Raw genomic sequence first — 19,426 nt, 5'->3', positions numbered from 1 at the left:
GTTATTGACTCGCACACAAAATGGCCTGACCACGGAGTTGTACACCGACAACAGAGAGAGCTCTATGCATCACTCACTCAATGTTGAGGCAATGGCCTTATACCACTGTTGTGTGCTGACAGAATTAATCAAATGGGTCATGGTGGTGAAGTCTTTAACCAGTATGAGTGATTGTGGCATTCATGATGTCCTACACATTATGTCCCATGGGCACAGTCCTATACCTACATGAGCAGAGTATAGTGCATCTAAAGAGTCTATGCATTCTAGATGTGGTTCCTTTGTATTAAAGCTTGTTTCTAATCTTGATCTCTGCATGCGCACACACGCACGCACACACACTCACACACACTACACAAAGACAAATAAAAGCAGACACACATACGTACACAAGTTTCAGAGAAACTCAGAAAACCCCAAGACACATGAAACCTTGGGTGACACTTGGGAAAGACATGGGAAAGCACACAGACAATGGTAGAATTATTTTTTTTATAGCAGGATAAGCATTTGTGTAATGGACACTCCCATATACAGTCTGTGTATATGATATAACACAGCAAGGGACATGGAGCCAGTGCCAAGGACACGCCACACACAGAGTGAGGATCAGAAAGCAAAAGCTGAGATAGACAGACATGAGAAAAGGAAGAAGTACAAATATAGGAAAAGAAGAGAGAGAAGAAATCTCTCTCACTCTCTCTCTCTAGCAACAGAGAGAGCGCTTTCAGGCACCATAATTTGCTAAGGAAATTACACCACTGGTAGAGTGGTGTAATACCTGGAGAGATAGAGGTTAGACCCATTCAGACAAGAACACATTGTACAGAAACAGAACAACCCAGTGTTACATTATACAGAAACAGAACAACCCAGTGTTACATTATACAGAAACAGACATTTGTAAGAAAACACATAGGAAAGAAGCTGGTAGTCTTGACCTTGATGACTTCAGTTGTAGGTTTAGTAGAGTGATATTTCAGCACAGTGCATAAAAGGGTTTTTCTTTTTCAAATGATGTTCACCAGTATAGTAAAACTCCATGGCAACGCATTATGGACTGAGAGTTTTCAGTGAAAAATAATCATAAAGAATATTTCACAGTGTAGAAAACACTTGAAAATACTCTTTCAGTTCTCAAAGGCAATTCCTCTCCGGAGTGAGATGTAATGTACTCTATTTGTGAGAAATTGATGCAGGCATGCGTGGTGAGAAATACTGCAGGATTTTAACACATATGTATACACCTACACACATACTGCAGGATGGTAACATGCACATGTGCACACACACACAAACACTCACACACACTTATAGACCACCAAAAATTCTGAAATCTCCATCCCTAACTACAACATTTTCAGACAAGATAGAACGGCCAAAGGGGGAGGTGTTGCAATCTACTGCAGAGATAGCCTGCAGAGTTCTGTCCTACTATCCAGGTCTGTACCCAAACAGATTGAACTTCTACTTTTAAAAATCCACCGCTCTAAAAACAAGTCTCTCACCGTTGCTGCCTGCTATAGACCACCCTCTGCCCCCAGTTGTGCTCTGGACACCATATGTGAACTGATTGCCCCCCATCTATCTTCAAAGCTCGTGCTGCTAGGCGACCTAAACTGGAACATGCTTAACACCCAGCCATCCTACAATCTAAGCTTGATGCCCTCAATCTCACACAAATTATCAATGAACCTACCAGGTACCACCCCAAAGCCGTAAACACGGGCACCCTCATAGATATCATCCTAACCAACTTGCCCTCTAAATACACCTCTGCTGTTTTCAACCAAGATCTCAGCGATCACTGCTTCATTGCCTGCATCCGTAATGGGTCAGCGGTCAAACGACCTCCACTCATCACTGTCAAACGCTCCCTAAAACACTTCAGCGAGCAAGCCTTTCTAATCGACCTGGCCCGGGTATCCTGGAAGAAAATTGACCTCATCCCATCAGTAGAGAATGCCTGGTTATTTTTTTTTTTAAATGCCTTGCTCACCATCTTAAATAAGCATGACCCATTCAAGAAATGTAGAACCAGGAACATATATAGCCCTTGATTCTCTCCAGACCTGACTGCCCTTGAGCAACACAAAAACATCCTATGGCGTTCTGCATTAGCATCGAACAGCCCCCGTGATATGCAACTTTTCAGGGAAGCTAGAAACGAATATACACAGGCAGATAGAAAAGCCAAGGCTAGCTTTTTCAAGCAGAAATTTGCTTCCTGCAACACAAACTCAAAAAAGTTCTGGGACACTGTAAAGTCCATGGAGAATAAGAACACCTCCTCCCAGCTGCCCACTGCACTGAGGATAGGAAACACTGTCACCACCGATAAATCCACTATAATTGAGAATTTCAATAAGCATTTTTCTACGGCTGGCAGTGTTTTCCACCTGGCTACCCCTACCCCGGTCAACAGCACTGCACACCCCACAGCAACTCGCCCAAGCCTTCCCCATTTCTCCTTCTCCCAAATCCAGTCAGCTGATGTTCTGAAAGAGCTGCAAAATCTGGACCCCTACAAATCAGCCGGGCTAGACAATCTGGACCCTTTCTTTCTAAAAAATATCTGCCGAAATTGTTGCAACCCCTATTACTAGCCTGTTCAACCTCTCTTTCGTGTCGTCTGAGATTCCCAAAGATTGGAAAGCAGCTGCGGTCATCCCCCTCTTCAAAGGGGGAGACACTCTAGACCCAAACTGCTACAGCCCTATATCTATCCTACCCTGCCTTTCTAAGGTCTTCGAAAGCCAAGTCAACAAACAGATTACCGACCATTTCGAATCCCACCGTACCTTCGACGCTATGCAATCTGGTTTCAGAGCTGGTCATGGGTGCACTTCAGCCACACTCAAGGTCCTAAACGATATCATAACCGCCATCGATAAGAAACAATACTGTGCAGCCGTATTCATTGACCTGGCCAAGGCTTTTGACTCTGTCAATCACCACATCCTAATCGGCAGACTCGATAGCCTTGGTTTCTCAATATGATTGCCACGCCTGGTTCACCAACTACTTCTCTGATAGAGTTCAGTGTGTCAAATCGGAGGGCCTGTTGTCCGAGCCTCTGGCAGTCTCTATGGGGGTGTCACAGGGTTCAATTCTTGGACCGACTCTCTTCTCTGTATACATCAATGATGTCACTCTTGCTGCTGGTGAGTCTCGGATCCACCTCTACGCAGAAGACACCATTCTGTATACTTCTGGCCCTTCTTTGGACACTGTGTTAACAACCCTCCAGACGAGCTTCAATGCCATACAACTCTCCTTCCGTGGCCTCCAATTGCTCTTAAATACAAGTAAAACTAAATGCATGCTCTTCAACCGATTCCTGCCTGCACCTGCCCGCCCGTCCAACATCACTACTCTGGACGGTTCTGACTTAGAATATGTGGACAACTACAAATACCTAGGTGTCTAGTTAGACTGTAAACTCTCCTTCCAGACTCACATCAAACATCCCCAATCCAAAGTTAAATCTAGAATTGGCTTCCTATTTCGCAACAAAGCATCCTTCACTCATGCTGCCAAACATACCCTTGTAAAACTGACCAAAACTGACCAAAACTGACCACTGATCCTCAACTTCGGCGATGTCATTTACAATACCCTACTCAATAAATTGGATGCTGTCTATCACAGTGCCATCCATTTTGTCACCAAAGCCCCATATGCTACCCACCACTGCGACCTGTACGCTCTCGTTGGCTGGCCCTCGCTTCATACTCGTCGCCAAACCCACTGGCTCCAGGTCATCTACAAGACCCTGCTAGGTAAAGTCCCCCCTTATCTCACCTCGCTGGGCATCATAGCAGCACCCACCTGTAGCACGTGCTCCAGCAGGTATATCTCTCTGGTCACCCCCAAAACCAATTCCTCCTTTGGCCGCCTCTCCTTCCAGTTCTCTGCTGCCAATGACTGGAACGGACTACAAAAATCTCTGAAACTAGAAACACTTATCTCCCTCACTAGCTTTAAGCACCAGCTGTCAGAGCAGCTCACAGATTACTGCACCTGTACATAGCCCATCTATAATTTAGCTCAAACAACTACCTCTCCCCCTACTGTATTTATTTATTTTGCTCCTTTGCACCACATTATTTCTCTCTTTACTTTGCACATTCTTCCACTGCAAATCTACCATTCCAGTGTTTTTACTTGCTATATTGTATTTACTTCGCCACCATGGCCTTTTTTTGCCTTTACCTCCCTTATCTCACCTCATTTGCTCACATTGTATATAGACTTATTTTTCTACTGTATTATTGACTGTATGTTTGTTTTACTCCATGTGTAACTCTGTGTTGTTGTACGTGTCGAACTGCTTTGCTTTATCTTGGCCAGGTCGCAATTGTAAATGAGAACTTGTTCTCAACTTGCCTACCTGGTTAAATAAAGGTAAAATAAAAAATAAAAAATAAAAATAGTCCACACTGAAGCAAACAAGTACACAATATCTTACTCTGTCACTGGGCAGGTGCAGGCTGATTACAGAACACTTATACATATATATATTAAATGCCATTCATCAACCGGACCAATTATAAAACTGAATTCCCTCTGCCACTTGGTCCGAGTCAAGGTGTGCGTCCCAAATGACACCCCATTCCCTATACAGTGCACACATTTTAACCAGGGCTCTGGTCAAAAGTAGTGCACTACATAGAGAATAGGGTGTAGATAACATGGTGCCATTTGGGATGCAACTAAGATCAAAGGGGAGCCCAGCACCAAGGAGAATGACAGATATCTCTTCTATGTATCTTTTCTAAGAGTTTTTCCTCACATTCATTTTTATCACTGAATGGGTCATGTATGTATTAATCTGGGAGAATTTACGACCTGGGCTGACAGAGGCAGTTAACAGGTTTACACCTCCAGAGGATGTTTCCTCTCTGTAAGTCAGAGTTCAACCATGGGACAATTTACCCAGAAGGCCTGCACTATAGTGCAGGTTGGTCATCACTAGTTACAACAAAGTAATAATTATGGCTAAATCCCTCTTATTTATACAATTTATTTTCTTAAAATCTGATTGAAAACCTAACCCTAACCTCAACCCTAACCTTAACCATACTTCTGAATTAATGCCTAACCCTAACATGAAATTAAGACCAAAAGGCACATTTTTTATTTAATGAATTTTTACAATTCTGACAATTCTGACTATGTGGCTGTGGTAAATAGTAACAACCGTGCAGGTTAGGACATTGCTTTTATACTGTGGTATAGGTCTGTCAGATACCTGAATAATTAATTAAAAGCCTTTGATGCTGAAGTTATCTAAAGAAGTTAGCTGGAGGGAATATAAAATGAACTTTAGAATTATAGATCTGCAAGAAAGACATATTATCCTACCGGAAGCAAGTTAACATATAATTTGAAGATCAAAGTAATTGATGTGATGACAGAAATTAAGACTTGATTATGACACTAAGAGGAAAGGGGAAGGGGGAAAAAGTAGGGAACTTGTCTGTCGGCCATGCATTAAAGACCAACATTGGTTAAAGAAAATTGTGATCTATTAAAAAGTATACCAGTTTGACAGCTGTTTGACAAAAATTGACAGCTGTGCCATACATATTGCAAAATAGTTGGGATTTTCAACGTACCGATTCCATGGCACATGGTTTATGAACTAATCTGCAAAATGACGCCGGATTCAAAATGTATACAGTATACAAAATTCTTACAACCAATAGAATGTTATATATATGGGGGATAGAACATTCCCAGCTCTGCAGATTTAGCTGCGAAGAGACAGAATCATTAGATAATTTGTTTTGGTACTGTCCATATGTAGCTGGTTTTTGGTCACAAGTCCAGGAATGGCTGAAGCAAACTCTACAAATAGCACTACTGGGTGATCTGAAAAGTCATAGTCAATCGATCAATAATGGAATATTTTAAATTTACCATATGTAGAAATCATGAGAATAGAAAGGTTTAGAACTTTTGTGAAACACCACAGCACAGTTGAAAAATATATGGCAAATAGATATCCAATATGGATGGTGTTCAGAGATAGATGGGAGGGGTTGAACGGAGCTGAAGGTTGGGAAGAATACAAACTAATAACAAGATAACTAATGTAAAACATACTGTGCCTGTAAAACGCATATAGGTTCAGAACTTTTGTGAAAGAAATAGATTGAAGAGGTTGAGGTTAGAGGAACGACAGGAGTAAAAACAAACAAAATGTAACTATTGTAAAATAGACTGTGCCTATGAAATGTATACAGTATATATAAGTTGGAAGTAGAAGCATAAGTGTTGTTGTTCACTAGTTTACTCCAATTAGGGGAGGGGTGGTAAGGTTAGAAAGTAATAAAGGAAAATCTATTTTTAAAAAGATGTGTATATACAGTACCAGTCAAAAGCTTGGACACACCTACTCATTCAAGGTCATTCATTTTCTACATTGTAGAAGAATAGTAAAGACATCAAAACTATGAAATAACACATATCATGAAGCAATTTTATTTTATTATCATGAAGTAAAAAAGTGTTAAACAAATCAAAATATATTTGATATTCCTCAAAGTAGCCACCTTCATGGTCGAATTGCTGCAAAGAAACCACTACTAAAGGACACCAATAGTAAGAAGAGACTTGATTGGGCCAAGAAACACGAGCAATGAGCATTAGACCGGTGGAAATCTTGAGTCCAAATTTGAGATTTTTGTTTCCAACCGCCGTGTCTTTGTGAGACGCAGAGTAGGTGAACGGATGATCCCTGCATGTGTGGTTCCCACCGTGAAGCATGGAGGAGGAGGTGTGATTGTGTGGGGGTGCTTTGCTGCTGACACTCTCTGTGATTTATTTAGAATTCAAGGCACACTTAACCAGCATGGCTACCACAGCATTCTGCAGCATTATGCCATCCCATCTGGTTTGCGCTGAGTTGGACCAATAGCTGTTTTTCAACAGGACATGATCCAACAAACCTCCAGGCTGTGTAAGGGCTATCTGACCAAGAAGGAGAGTGATGGAGTGCTGCATCAGATGACCTGGCCTCCACAATCACCCGACCTCAACCCATTTGAGATGGTTTGGTATGAGTTGGACCGCAGAGTGAAGGAAAAGCAGCCAACAACTGCTCAGCATACGTGGGAACTCCATCAAGACTGTTGAAAAAGCATTCCAGGTGAAGCTGGTTGAGAGAATGCCAAGAGTGTGCCAAGCTATCATCAAGGCAAAGGGTGGCTACTTTGAAGAATCTAAAATATATTTTGATTTGTTAAACATTTTGTTGGTTACTACATGATTCCATATGTGTTATTTCATAGTTTTGATGACTTCACTATTACTCTACAATTTAGAAAATAGTGAAAATAAAGAAAAACCCTTGAATGAGTAGTTGTGTCCAAACTTTTGACTGGTACTGTATATATGTACAGTATGTACATGTATTTATATGTACAGTGGCTTGCGAAAGTATTCACCCCACTTGGCATTTTTCCTATTTTGTTGCCTTACAATCTGGAATGAAAATATTTTTTTTTGGGGGGGTTGGTATAATTTGATTTACACAACATGCTTACCATTGAAGATATAACATATTTTTTTATTGTGAAACAAACAAGAAATAAGACAAAAAAAATTACAACTTGAGCGCGCATAACTATTCACCCCCCCAAAGTCAATACTTTGTAGAGCCGCCTTTTGCAGAAATTACAGCTGCAAGTCTTTTGGGGTATGTCTCTATAAGCTTGGCACATCTAGCCACTGGGATTTTTGCCCATTCTTCAAGGCGGAACTGCTCCAGCTCCTTCAAGTTGGATGGGTTATGCTGGTGTACAGCAATCTTTAAGTCATACCACAGATTTTCAATTGGATTGAGGTCTGGGCTTTGACTCGGCCATTCCAAGACATTTAAATGTTTCCCCTTAAAACAACTGGAGTGTTGCTTTAGCAGTATGCTTAGGATCATTGTCCTGCTAGAAGGTGAACCTCGGTCCCAGTCTCAAATCTCTGGACGACTGAAACAGGTTTCCCTCAAGAATTTCCCTGTATTTAGCGCCATCCATCATTCCTTCAATTCTGACCAGTTTCCCAGTCCCTGCCGATGAAAAACATCGCCACAGCATGATGGTGTCCTCGGGGTGATGAGAGGTGTTGGATTTGCGCCAGAGATGGCACTCTGTGGAGTGTACGTCTTAAAGTGGCCCTATGGACAGATACTCCAATCTCCGCTGCGGAACTTTGCTGCTCCTTCAGGGTTATCTTTGGTCTCTTTGTTGCCTGTCTGATTAATGCCCTCCTTGTCTGGTCCGTGAGTTTTGGTGGACGGCCCTCTCTTGGCAGGTTCGTTGTAGTGCCATATTCTTAAAAATTTGTAATAATGGATTTAATGGTGTTCCGCGGGATGTTCAAAGTTTCGGATATGTTTATAACCCAACCCTGATCTGTACTTACATTTACATTTACATTTAAGTCATTTAGCAGACGCTCTTATCCAGAGCGACTTACAAATTGGTGCATTCACCTTATGATATCCAGTGGAACAACCACTTTACAATAGTGCATCTAACTCTTTTAAGGGGGGGGGGGTTAGAAGGATTACTTTATCCTATCCTAGGTATTCCTTAAAGAGGTGGGGTTTCAGGTGTCTCCGGAAGGTGGTGATTGACTCCGCTGACCTGGCGTCGTGAGGGAGTTTGTTCCACCATTGGGGTGCCAGAGCAGCGAACAGTTTTGACTGGGCTGAGCGGGAACTGTACTTCCTCAGAGGTAGGGAGGCGAGCAGGCCAGAGGTGGATGAACGCAGTGCCCTTGTTTGGGTGTAGGGCCTGATCAGAGCCTGAAGGTACGGAGGTGCCGTTCCCCTCACAGCTCCGTAGGCAAGCACCATGGTCTTGTAGCGGATGCGAGCTTCAACTGGAAGCCAGTGGAGAGAGCGGAGGAGCGGGGTGACGTGAGAGAACTTGGGAAAGTTGAACACCAGACGGGCTGCGGCGTTCTGGATGAGTTGTAGGGGTTTAATGGCACAGGCAGGGAGCCCAGCCAACAGCGAGTTGCAGTAATCCAGACGGGAGATGACAAGTGCCTGGATTAGGACCTGCGCCGCTTCCTGCGTGAGGCAGGGTCGTACTCTGCGAATGTTGTAGAGCATGAACCTACAGGAACGGGTCACCGCCTTGATGTTAGTTGAGAACGACAGGGTGTTGTCCAGGATCACGCCAAGGTTCTTAGCACTCTGGGAGGAGGACACAATGGAGTTGTCAACCGTGATGGCGAGATCATGGAACGGGCAGTCCTTCCCCGGGAGGAAGAGCAGCTCCGTCTTGCCGAGGTTCAGCTTGAGGTGGTGATCCGTCATCCACACTGATATGTCTGCCAGACATGCAGAGATGCGATTCACCACCTGGTTATCAGAGGGGGGAAAGGAGAAGATTAATTGTGTGTCGTCTGCATAGCAATGATAGGAGAGACCATGTGAGGATATGACAGAGCCAAGTGACTTGGTGTATAGCGAGAATAGGAGAGGGCCTAGAACAGAGCCCTGGGGGACACCAGTGGTGAGAGCACGTGGTGCGGAGACAGATTCTCGCCACGCCACCTGGTAGGAGCGACCTGTCAGGTAGGACGCAATCCAAGCGTGGGCCGCGCCGGAGATGCCCAGCTCGGAGAGGGTGGAGAGGAGGATCTGATGGTTCACAGTATCAAAGGCAGCCGATAGGTCTAGAAGGATGAGAGCAGAGGAGAGAGAGTTAGCTTTAGCAGTGCGGAGCGCCTCCGTGACACAGAGAAGAGCAGTCTCAGTTGAATGACTAGTCTTGAAACCTGACTGATTTGGATCAAGAAGGTCATTCTGAGAGAGATAGCAGGAGAGCTGGCCAAGGACGGCACGTTCAAGAGTTTTGGAGAGAAAAGAAAGAAGGGATACTGGTCTGTAGTTGTTGACATCGGAGGGATCGAGTGTAGGTTTTTTCAGAAGGGGTGCAACTCTCGCTCTCTTGAAGACGGAAGGGACGTAGCCAGCGGTCAAACTTCTCCACAACTTTGTCCCTGACCAGTTTGGGGAGCTCTTTGGTCTTCATAGTGTCGTTTGCTTGGTGGTGCCCCTTGCTTAGTGGTGTTGCAGACTCTGGGGCCTTTCAGAACAGGTGTATATATATTGAGATCATGTGACAGATCACGTGACACTTAGATTGCGCACAGGTGGACTTTATTTAACTAATTATGTGACTTCTGTAGGTAATTGGTTGCACCAGATCTTATTTAGGGGCTTAATAGCAGAGGGGATGAATACACATGCGCGCACCACTTTCTGGTAATACATTTTTTTGAATTTTCTGAAACAAGTAATTTTTTTCATTTCACTTCACCAATTCGGACTATTTCGTTTATGTCCATTACATGAAATCCAAATAAAAATCTATTTAAATTACAGATTGTAATGAAAGAAAATAGGAAAAACGCCAAGGGGGTGAAGACTTTTGCAAGGCACTGTATGTATGTATGTAAAAAAAAAGACACTAATTAATAAATATTGTTTCTATGGAAATTGATAAATGGGAATCTACGATCAATGTAGATATATTAGAATGGTCTCAGTTGTAAGGACAGACGCTAGGAGACGAGAAGCAAGTACAAGGAGTGAAGATTTAATGGATAAACTGACATAACAAAACAAGAACAGCGTCTGGACAGGGGGATCAAAACGACATTAATGCAGACACGGGGAAGAAACTGAGGAAGTGACAGATATAGGGGAGGCAATCAATAAAGTATAAGAGTCCAGGTGAGTCCCATGAAGTGCTGATGCACGTAACGATGGTGACATGTGTGCGAAATTATGGGCTGCCTGGCGCCTTCGAGGGCCAGAGAGGGGGAGGGGATCAGGCGCGACAGGACCACCCCTCAAGGGGCACCACTTAGCGACCCACCTGGGCAAGCCTGACGGGCTGGTCGAGGGAGGCGTGGGAGCCGGACGAGCCGGCCGAGGCGTGCGAGCCCGACTAGCAGGCCCGAGGCGTGGGAGCCCGACCAGCCGGCCCGAGGCGTGGGAGCCCGACGTGCCAGCCCGAGGTGTGGTGTGCCGGCCCGAGGCGTGAGAGCCCGACGTGCCGGCCCGAGGCGTGGGAGCCCGACGTGCCGGCTCGAGATGTGTTAGCTCGATGTGCCGGCCCGAGACGTGGGAGTCTGACGAGCCGACTGAGACATGACGTGGGATGGGAGCCTGATGAGCCGGCTGAGGCATGGGAGTCTGACAAGCCACCTGAGACATAACGTGGGATGGGAGCCCGACCAGCCAGCTGAGGCGTGGGACCCCGGCGTGCCGGCCTGAGGTGTGGGGTGCCGGCCCGAGGCATGGGAGCCTGACGTGACGGCCCGAGGTGTGGGAGCCCGACGTGCCGGCCCGAGATGTGTTAGCTCGACGTGCCGGCCCGAGACGTGGGAGTCTGACAGGCCGGCTGAGACATGACGTGGGATGGGAGCCTGATGAGCCGGCTGAGGCGTGGGAGTCTGACGAGCCGGCTGAGGCGTGGGAGTCTGACGAGCCGGCTGAGACATGATGTGGGATGGGAGCCTGATGAGCCGGCTGAGGCGTGGGAGCCCGACAAGCCAGCTGAGGAACCCCCGGTACCCGGGCCTGACGTCACCAACCCCAACAAAAAACAAAAAAACTCCCTGATGCTTCCAATATTGGTGTCTCCATTCTGTAAGGACAGACGCTGGGAGACGAGAAGCAAGTACAGGGAGTGAAGATTAATGGATAAACGGACATACAGTTGAAGTCAGACGTTTACATACACTTATTGTGGGAAGCTTCTGGAAGGCTACCCGAAACGTTTGACCCAAGTTAAACAATTTAAAGGCAATGCTACCAAATACTAATTGAGTGTATGTAAGCTTCTGACCCACTGGGAATGTGATGAAAGAAATAAAAGCTGAAATAAATCATTCTCTCTACTATCATTCTGACATTTCACATTCTTAAAATAAAGTGGTGATCCTAACTGACCTAAGACAGGGAATTTTTACTAGGATCAAATGTCAGGAATTGTGAAAAACTGAGTTGAAATGTATTTGGCGAAGGTGTATGTAAACTTCCAACTGTATAACAAAACATAGAACAGCATCTGGACAGGGGTAACAAAATGACATTAATGCAGACATGGGGAAGAAACTGAGGAAGTGACAGATATAGGAGAGACAATCAATAAAGTCATAGAATCCAGGTGAGTCCTATGAAGTGCTCATGCGCGTAATGATGGCGAAGGGTGTGCGTAATGATGGGTTGCCTGGTGCCCTTGAGCGCCAGAGAGGGGGAGTGGGGGAGAAGTGACATCAGTAACATAAAAAGGTGTGAATAACTTAATTCTTTGCCCTTGGTGAACTTTTCCAATGTGTTTGCAATGAGCACGGTAAAAACCTGTGGGTGTGCATAAAACAGGGACATAAGGAACCAACTTGAGTTGAAGCATGGAAATTGCCTTTGAGAACCTGATATTGGCTGGCGGAATAGAGGCTAATTGAATTGTTTGCTGCCGAACATTATTCTCTAAAAGACCATGGGGGGTGAGTTTGATATGACATCAGCCCTGTTTGCTTTGTAGTAGTAGAACAAATAGGCAGTGCACTAAATAGGAGATAGAGTGCCATTTGAGACGCAGCCATAGAATGCATAGCATCCTGTTGATAGGGGAATTTCCTACACTCAGGATGACAGTAACCAACGAGGTGTCTATTTCCTGTATGCACAGTATGTCTACAAGACTGCATATGTACCACCAGCATATAACAACTCTCTCCACTTCACCAAGCCAGCATCCCAAATAGCACCCTAATCCCTATATAGTGCATTGCTTTTTACCAGGGGCCTATAGGGAGTATAGAATCACCCAGGAGAAAATAAAAGATCAAGAAAAATAAACACCCCCCACAGAGAATAGACAAAACATTGACATGACAAGAACAGGCATCAACAGGTTAGTCTGAGCCTTTCACTGACTGCTTGGCTGGGTAGGTGCTCTATTATTCCAGTGAGGAAGTAGTTGGTTGGCATTTGTCAGTTTCCAGCCAGTGAATAGATCCATGTGGAGTATTTGTATAGCCAGACCAGGCTCGCTGTGGAGAGGAGTGGGTTAACTTGACCAGAGAGCAGACCTGGTTGTGTAGCTGTGGAGTGGGTTAGCTTACACTAGTCTTTCGCGCTTGACCAGAGAGCAGTGAGGGAAGTGATAGAATAGAATAGATACTTTATGGAGAGGTGGATGGCCCCCACTGTTAGCACTGACTCGCTCGCCAGGCAGGGAGGGCTCTTACCTCTCACGTATAGGTTGGCCGGAGCCGAGTAGCGGGTCCCGGCGCTGTTGACCGCCACACACTCGTACTTGCCCTGGTCCGACTCCTCGCTGTTTTCTATTTGGAGAGCTCCTGAAGGGAGAGGGCACATTGTCAAGCCTCAGAGTCCACTCAGATGGATACATGGTTTGCATATCAAATGGCACCCTATTCCCTACATAGTGTACTATTTTTGACTGTTTGAGCCGTATTCACCCTGGTCAAATGTAGTGCACTATATAGGGTGCAGGGTGACATTTAGGACAAAATGCAGTTAATGCACACTGAAATGCGTGTTCAGACTTACACTACTTCAAACTCACACACACACACACACACACACACACACACACACACACACACACACACACACACACACACACACACACACACACACACACACACACACACACACACACACACACACACACACACACACACACACACACACACACACACACACACACACACACACACACACACACACATTTGCCTAAACAAAAATGCAAATAACCAAGCCGACTTTTCGGACAGGTAAGAGGACATTACGCTTCTTATTAGGGACCTAAATACTGCAGAAACGACGCAATAGCAATTTCCATGAAGTACTCATATGTGGTATTTAACAGGAACTATAGCTCATCCTGATGTTACAGTAAGACTGGACAGAGGAGAAAAGCAAATCAAGTAAGAAAAATACATACAGTAATTTAAAAGTGAGGAATTCTAAACCTGCTGTCTCATAAACAAGAAAACATATCTTTATCTTCTCACTTTTCAATACTAAAGTCCAATACAGGCCTAAGCCATTATGTGAGTAATGACAATGTTAGTACAGAGAGATGGGAATCCCTAAGAGTTCTGCTGTACTTTAACGATCTCCCCATCACTCCGCCAAAGCTTCAGCCTTCAGCCTCACAGATGAACTAGCCACAAATCACTAATCAATTCTGCTTTGTTCACCACTGATTAGTTCTTATCACCTGCTCTACTGTTAGTGACAGTGAGGACGGGAACCATTTTTCAAACAGTGAGGAAACAAATGAGAAAAAACAGACTAGGGGAGTGAAAGACTCTTTTATTCCTACTCTTGTCGACAGTCCTCTTTGGCCGTCCCTGTCTAAAACGGATGACACATGAAGACTGGATCAGGAACGTAACACTTACCTGTTCCGGCTCACTCTGAGTGATCACGTGGTTTATCATTTTCTTTTACCATTTACCAAAGCATACATCCCAGTGCATTTTCCTTTATACAATGAACAATTATTCATATACAGTAGACTCTGGATCGGTTTTGACAGACAACATGATTGTGTGTCAGGTGTTCATGTACAGGGATGCTCTTGATCGTGATGTTACACACGTCATGCAGTTTGAGATCAGTGACGGAATATTAATCGAAAATAAATGTGAGAATATATTTCAGAAATGAATCTGAAATGCATCATATGGGATGAGTTTGTCACACAACTGCTGATAAAATTTGGACATAGAAATAAAAGTGTGTGGTGACATCCATGTGAATCTGGAGTTAGGTGAGATGGATGGGCGCCCAGAGATATCTTCATCCAGCAGCCACCATGTTACGTCAATCATCTAGAGGATTCTGCCTGAGATGTTTATCCTGCTGCTACAAACGTCACATATACGCAGACAAGCTTCCGATTGGCTCATTCATACCCCCCCCCCCCCCACACACACACACACACAGAGCCCAACTCAGGCAAGACTTTCTTCCCTCCAAGACATTTCCTTTCCATATCACAATGCAATTGTGTCAGAATGACAATGAGAGACGTGTTTGATGTACAGTTCTCTTTCCAAGGTCTTAGCTTTCTCCCTCTAGCCTTAACTTCTAGTGATCAACGCTTGGTGTAGGCTAGGGAAATCCTGTCTCCGATGTGCGGAGAGCAGAGGAACGCAGCAGTGGCTGGTTATTGCCACATAGTTAAATCTGGAAATGGATAATATGTATTACCCTTTCCATTCCTCTTTGATTGGATCTTGTGGAACCCATTTTAAATGTATCCCAAACGACAACCTATTACCTATACCGTGCACTACTTTTGTCAAGGGCCCATTGGGCTCCGGTCAAAAGTAACGCAATATAGCGAATAATGGTGCCATTTGGAACATGTTTCCTTTCCGCACGTCTTCATGGCAGTGAGACCCCTTGATGAGATGAGATGTTCTTTATCTCTGGAGAGAGACGACGAGATGAGCAGCAGGCAAATGGGGAAGTTCATTCTGACCCAATCACCGAAGCCTGCTCTCGCTTTTCTCTCTTGTATAAAATAAGCCAGAGGTACAAGACAACTTAGAGAGACAGAGAGATGGCCTGCTTCCCCAATGGCACCCTATTCATAGTGCACTACTTTTGACTAGGGCACTATGTAGGGAATAGGGTGCCATTTGAGGCGCAGCCATGGAGATTCTAGGACCCTCAATAAAGAGTGTAGCTAGCTGCCAGATGCTCCACTCTCACTCTGCCCAACGAAGTTGAACCTTTAATAATGCAATCTAGTACCTCTTCCTCCTTCCTGCCTCTGACTACAGCCTCTCAGGACAGTGCTCAGACAGGGGTCAGCGTTGACCACCTCTAAAACACATCACAGACTACTAATCATAGCAGGTGTCAATCCCGCCATACGTTGGGAATGGAAATACAGTAATGTCAGGCTCATCGCGAGGAGTCTAGGAATATAAAAACTGAAAGAGTGGTCAAGAGATCACGATCTACGCTCAGGATAGAGCTGCCATTCAAAATATGAATCATATGTTTTGTTAATCTACAGTTTAAGCAGGTCCATCTTTCTATGAAGTTACAGTTTTCTTAGGTGAACGTTAAGACGGTTTAATTTGAGTGGGATGTCTAGTAAGGATTTTGTAGATTCGTTCTTTGACGTTTGTGTTTTTAGAGGTGCCATTGACCAGACAGACTTACAAAGGGTCATGTACTGATGTGGAGAAGGAGTCAGGGCCCAGAGAGAGAGTGAGACAACTGGTGATGAGGACATTGTGAGGTGAAAGGAGGAGGGAATGGAGGAGGAGAATGAGGAGGAGGACAGGAAGGATGACGTGAGTGGACAGTTTTCTGTGTACCCAGCATTCTTACCTCTGATTGGTGTACCACCTGGAGAGGTAATTTGAATGCAAATAAGATTAGAGAGAAGCATTAGTACAAAGATGAGAGAAAGAAAGAAAGAAAGAAAGACAGAAAGAAAGAAAGAAAAAAGAGAAGAAACGGCAGAGTGAAGAAGAACTTGAGTATTGAATTCCAGAAGCTATTTCTCCCTCAACATGTTTATAAAAAACTTGCTTTTTACATTTCTGGATATAACACAAGTTTGTGTTTTGTTGTGTTGGGTGAGCGTACCAGAGTGGTAACAGAGTGGTAACTCTGACTAAGCCGGTTATCTGTAACCAGTACTTATTTCGTAATATCCTAGTACTGACTGCCTATTTTCTGAATACCCGACTACTTCTGCTCTGCACTTGCCTGCTGTGTGCTATAATCCTGACTCTTTCTGTTGTGTACACCTGGATATTTGTTTTCTCCCCATAATTGTTTATGCTATACACCTGGCTATTTGTGCTACTGAGCTGTCAGTCTGCTATGATTTCAAAGCTACTTATTCTCCCCACCTGCTTGTTTGTGTTAACACCTGGCCATCAACATCAACCTTGAATAGTGATCCGCCGTCCACCCAAAACAGGCCTGTTTCTGGCTGTTACCTAAGACATTCTGATAATGTCTACAGACTAACTCTAGACAGGTTAACTAATCTGGGCTGTTCAGCTTCCTGTCGTAATGAGGTTAACACAAACACAGGCTACAACAGTATCTGATGTAATACTAAGAAACCTGTGCCCTGGAATACAGTAGCCTAAGTTGTGATATTGCTGCTGCATTGTGAGAGAAAGTCTTAGGTGGGTGCAGTGTTATTCGCATACTGAAACATCTCAATATGACTAAGTTATAGCCGTTAAAATCACATGTTTAAACATGTGTATTGAACAGGCCATATAAAATACATTTTTATTAATTATCCTTTTTTTGTGGACCACCCTCTAACTAATTAGCTGCATATTTTGTCTTCACAAATAATATATTGTTTGATTTCATTGATTATTCCTGTAGTTGTTAGTACGGGGTCATTTGGGCATATTTAGTCATATGCGACAAACGTTGGAGGAGTCGGTTTGGTTACTATACAGATACACACGATCTGGATAATAAATCCAAACCAGTATCCACTCATTAAACAGGAGCATAGAGGTGGAGGTGAGGGGTTGAGAGAAGAGGACGGAGAGCCCCCTAAAAGCTGTGTGTCCCATGTTGATGAGGTCATCAGCAGCTTAAAGAGGACTGGGTCTACGCTGAGACCTGCCAGGACAGACATACAGCCTCCATGTACTGAGCTGAGGTTGGTTTTAGTTCAGTATGAATATCACATGCTTTGTCCATGACAGATTTCAGTGTAGCAGGTACTAGGTAAATTGTGAAAAATAATGGTACTTTATTATGTTTTCGCAATATCCTGGATACAGTAGGCAGGTATTCATTTTCCTATATGGTGAAGAAATACATTGGGGTTAATGCACAACAATAACCTATTACCTTGGAATTAATTAGTCCATGCTCTGCCTTCACAAGGACATAACATTATGACCGTATATATTTAACACATTTTATCATGTCATCATTAACCATATACATATTCATAATAATTCAAGGATGGCATAATAAAACTCAGCTAATTATGTTACTAGCAGGCTGCAGTGGAGAGAATCACCAATCACCTAGGCTGTGTCCCAAATGACCCTCTATTTCCTATATAGTGTACTACATTTGAATAAAGCCCCTTTCAAAAATATTGCACTATAAAGGGAATGAGGTGCACTATAAAGAGGAAAAGGTGACATTTGGGATCCAACCCTGGTGAGTCAGGAGGACCCAGAAGAGTTTGAGTGACTACTCCACACACAGAGCCGTGGCCTGGTACACCTGCTACTCCAGGAGTATTTACCGGAAAGGATAGAGGTTTAGCCACTTCTAGAGACACTAATCCTCCTCCTCTTCCACTCCTACTCCTCCCCCACACCTCTCTTCCTCCCTATCAGATCCCCAGGACAGCAGAGGAGGAGTGTCAGGATGAGTGTCTGTTTGCTTTTTGTGTGGCCTGCATTGTAAACAGTGTTGATCGATGTCAGGGGCCAGACTTCCTGGTTTGGACAAGCCTATCGGTAATTACCGGGAGACAATGACATGTTTAAGACTGCATCCCAAATGTCACCCTATGTAGGGAATAGCATGCCATTTGGGATGCAACCTTAGTAGAGGTGGGACAGAGCTCTGAGCTTCATTTGACGCAAAGGACACATACTGACTTGTCTTTCATTTGCTACCAGAGTGCAAAGGTCTCAAATGGAAAATTTTGGCTATTAGCATTCCTTGATGGATAAAAGGTCCTATAATAGGGATACTAATTTATGAGCAAATGTAATCTCACGAGCGCGTAATGAATTGTATTGGAACAAATAAATTGCTTGAATGTCAAGTTGACCTCTGACAGACATTTAGCGAACGGGCAGCACTTAAAAAAGAAGAGAAAAAAAGAGACATGCCCATTTGTGCTTGACTGCAGTCGGATTATAATGCATCCCAAATGGTACACTTTCCCCTACATAGTGCCCTACTTTCGACCAGAACCCAGGGCTCTGATCAAAAGTAGTGCACTATGATGGGAATAAGGTTACAGTTAGGATGCAGCCGATGTGTGACGAGGAAGGCAAGCCAGCGCTATGAACCAAATTGAAGAAAATTGCAGTGCTGTCATGTTAATAATACATCATGGCGGGAGGATCTGTCTTCACCTGAGGCCTCTGCAGCTGAAGCCTGCCTGGGGAAATCCTCCAGCTTCCACAGGCTTCAAAGCTACACATAGCCTGTGTCCCAAATGGCATCCTATTCTCTTTATATCCCTTTATAGTGCACTGCTTTTGACCAGAGCCCTATAGAGCTCTATACAGGGGATATGGTGCCATTTACAATGCAGACCAGAGACATCCTACAGCTTCTCTCAGCCTTTCCTCTCTCTGTGTCTGTGGATAGGAGCCA

The 19,426-nt window shown here is 44.3% G+C and overlaps 1 protein-coding gene across 18 annotated transcripts in view; it reads right to left on the bottom strand.

The window, feature by feature from the left end:
* Positions 1–19,426, bottom strand: part of LOC139578647 (receptor-type tyrosine-protein phosphatase F-like) — a 432,132-nt gene that overhangs the window by 127,590 nt on the left and 285,116 nt on the right. For 10 of the 18 annotated variants that reach the window (XM_071406531.1, XM_071406533.1, XM_071406536.1 and 7 more), the window contains exons 6-7: positions 16,421–16,438; positions 13,285–13,395 (exon numbers count right to left, since the gene is read on the bottom strand). In XM_071406531.1, coding sequence (XP_071262632.1) covers positions 13,285–13,395; positions 16,421–16,438 — 129 coding nt within the window. The remainder of the gene's footprint in view (positions 1–13,284; positions 13,396–16,420; positions 16,439–19,426) is intronic. The other 8 variants (XM_071406534.1, XM_071406544.1, XM_071406539.1 and 5 more) reach the window with 1 other exon arrangement.

Source organism: Salvelinus alpinus, chromosome 6 (genome assembly GCF_045679555.1).
Source record: "Salvelinus alpinus chromosome 6, SLU_Salpinus.1, whole genome shotgun sequence".
Taxonomy (NCBI): Eukaryota; Metazoa; Chordata; class Actinopteri; order Salmoniformes; family Salmonidae; genus Salvelinus; species Salvelinus alpinus.
This window is presented reverse-complemented; position numbering and strand designations above follow the sequence as displayed.